Source organism: Sinocyclocheilus grahami, unplaced genomic scaffold, assembly GCF_001515645.1.
Source record: "Sinocyclocheilus grahami isolate Dianchi unplaced genomic scaffold, SAMN03320097.WGS_v1.1 scaffold646.1, whole genome shotgun sequence".
NCBI classification, from domain to species: Eukaryota; Metazoa; Chordata; class Actinopteri; order Cypriniformes; family Cyprinidae; genus Sinocyclocheilus; species Sinocyclocheilus grahami.
Genome location: NW_015505825.1, coordinates 2,260,515 through 2,263,052, shown reverse-complemented (window position 1 = coordinate 2,263,052; position 2,538 = coordinate 2,260,515). Strand labels below are relative to the sequence as shown.

The window sequence follows — 2,538 nt, the reverse complement described above, 5'->3', positions numbered from 1 at the left end:
GAATTTGTGGAGGTTTATTCCTTTTCACTGTGTCTCATATGGTTTTAAAGGCAATCTGTGTGATGGGAGATTCGGCTCTTTGTATTAAGCAATGCATAAATACGTGATGCTTTTTTGTTCATAATTGTTTATGCAATTTCTGAAATTATATTTGATTTATATGAGTTAATTTAAACAATGCATGTTTTTTTATAGACAGTTATTTCCATGCGTTGACAGTTTAATGTGCTGCATTATTTTGCTCTGTGGCCTCGGGAGACAAGCCAAAATTGTAACCTATTTAATCTGCATATAAAACATTAGTAATTAGATATTTAATTTTTATTTTGTGTTTGACTGTTAAAACAAAAAAAATATGTGTTGTTTGTCTCAATAAATTGAGTTAATTTAAAAATACAGTGGTTAAATGTAAAAAAAAAATTCTATTGCCCTTTGTTTTAAAAAAGGTTATAAAAATGTAAATAATTATCGATACCAAACGATATGAAACATTATATCGTTGATAAATTTTTTAGCTATATCGCCCAGCCCTAATTGTGCTGGTTTTAAGCCTGTGAGAAAACATTTTTATTCCGTTAACTCTTTTGAAGAGATTTTTAACAGTGTTAAGCCAGATACAGTTTTAGAGTTTTTAGCGAAAATAAATACATTTTAAAAACCTAATAGCATTTTGTTATAAATTTTTCTCACCGTGAAAATAGCCACAGAAGCTGGCATGGCATTAAAGACAAACAAACAAACTGAGTTCTGGAATGATCCATGGCAAGGAATGATCTGAGGGGACAGTTCTAGTCTTTAATGAGGCAAGTTCCTCCAAGGCATTGGATATAGTGTTATTATATATTGAAATAATCTCATCTGGACTGGAGCGATTGAGGGAGAATGGCGGCGAGGAAGATTGTTAAGGATTCAGCTGCTCGGACTGAGTTGGGCAGGTCATCCCACCAGGAGGGAACAGTTAATGAAAAAGTCTGTGAAAGTGATTTTGTGCCTCTTTGGGATGAACAAGAAAGTGACATTCATTTGCAAAATGCAAGCTTCTAGAGGCATATAAGTCTAAAGTAATGAATTTAGGTAAAGGGGTGCAGAGCCAGTGGTGGTTTTGTAGGAAAACATTAATGCCTTGAATTTTATGCGAGCAGCTACTGGTAGCCAGTGCAAATTGATGAACAGAGGTGTGATGTGTTCTTTTCGGCTCGTTAAAAATTAATCTTGCTGCTGCATTATGGATTAATTGTAAAGGTTTGATAGAACTCACTGGAAGACCTGCCAAGAGAGCATTGCAATAGTCCAGCCTGGACAGAACAAGAGCTTGAACAAGGAGTTGTGAAGCATGTTATGGTAGGGTATCATAGTTTTGATTTTAGGTTTATTTGGGTCACTCAGAAATGTACCTTTGCCAGTCAAGGAACGGTGTTCAAAGGGTTAGTCAGTGGCAGCCCTTCTCCATCCTGGCCTACAACTAGTGTTAAAACAGAGGTGAGAGAATATGAGCTCACATAGACCTAGCCCTCATAGAAAGCAGCACCTGCGCACAAGAACTGAAGACATGTCAACATTCACTCACAGTGGACTTCACGTGATGTAGTGGATCAGAAAGAGCTTCTAGATTGGCATGCCCACATTACTAGAAATCCTCAGCAGCTTCTACAGATGCACCAGTGAGAGCATATGTGTGGAAACATCTCGGCCCTTCATCACGCAGTGCTGCTGTCTCTGTGTAAATGACAAGAGTGCATCCTAACCTGATGTTCTGTGTGTGTGTGTGTCAGCTGGACGTATCTGGAGGTCAGCACCAGCGGTGGTTATAATGACACGCTGCAGGCGTATGCTGCTGGAGTCGTGGAGGCTGCCGTCACCTCACAGGTATCCCCCCTGACCCAGTCAGAGCAACATCTTTACAGTCATCTTTTCTGTTCTATTTCAGTTTTGATTTAAACTGGCTGCCACAAAAACTCCAAAGGAAAAATGCTTTACGAAATAGTGCTCATCAAGCTAGTTCCATAAATAAAATAATAAAAAATTCAGACTGAATTTGAAAAATATTATTTTAAATACTGTACTGCAGTAAATAAAATGTATAATAGAATTGACAATAATAATAATAAAAAGTGCTTCTTGTATGTAAACTGGACTGGCAGCTGGGTGTATGTAATGTAGTTAGGCCTGTCGCAATAATCAATATATCGACTTATCGCGCAATATATGTACATGACCTCAATCATTTTTGGTGACGCAATATATCGCCCAGTATATTTACTTAAAAATGAATGTCACCATGTTTTGTTCATTCCACTTGCGCCAGTGTCTTTTGCAGCTTCTCGTACATAACGTGTAGTCATGAGGTGCTCGTTCACATTTAAAACATGCTTCTACAATCAAAGTTTAATCTGAAGAAATGATCTTGTTTAGGGATCTGTGCCTTTGTGCATGCGGACATCTGACTGATAAGTAGTGATTGTGTTTTTCAGCAATGCACCCTTAATTTACAGAGAAAAGGTCAGGGAAAAATCTGTAGATGGAAAAATCTCCATAAAA

At 37.5% G+C, this 2,538-nt stretch overlaps 1 protein-coding gene across 1 annotated transcript in view; it reads left to right on the top strand.

Moving 5' to 3' along the window:
• plbd2 (phospholipase B domain containing 2) overlaps positions 1–2,538 on the top strand; it is a 17,799-nt gene that overhangs the window by 2,838 nt on the left and 12,423 nt on the right. The window contains exon 2 of the mRNA XM_016242161.1: positions 1,773–1,866. Coding sequence (XP_016097647.1) covers positions 1,773–1,866 — 94 coding nt within the window. The remainder of the gene's footprint in view (positions 1–1,772; positions 1,867–2,538) is intronic.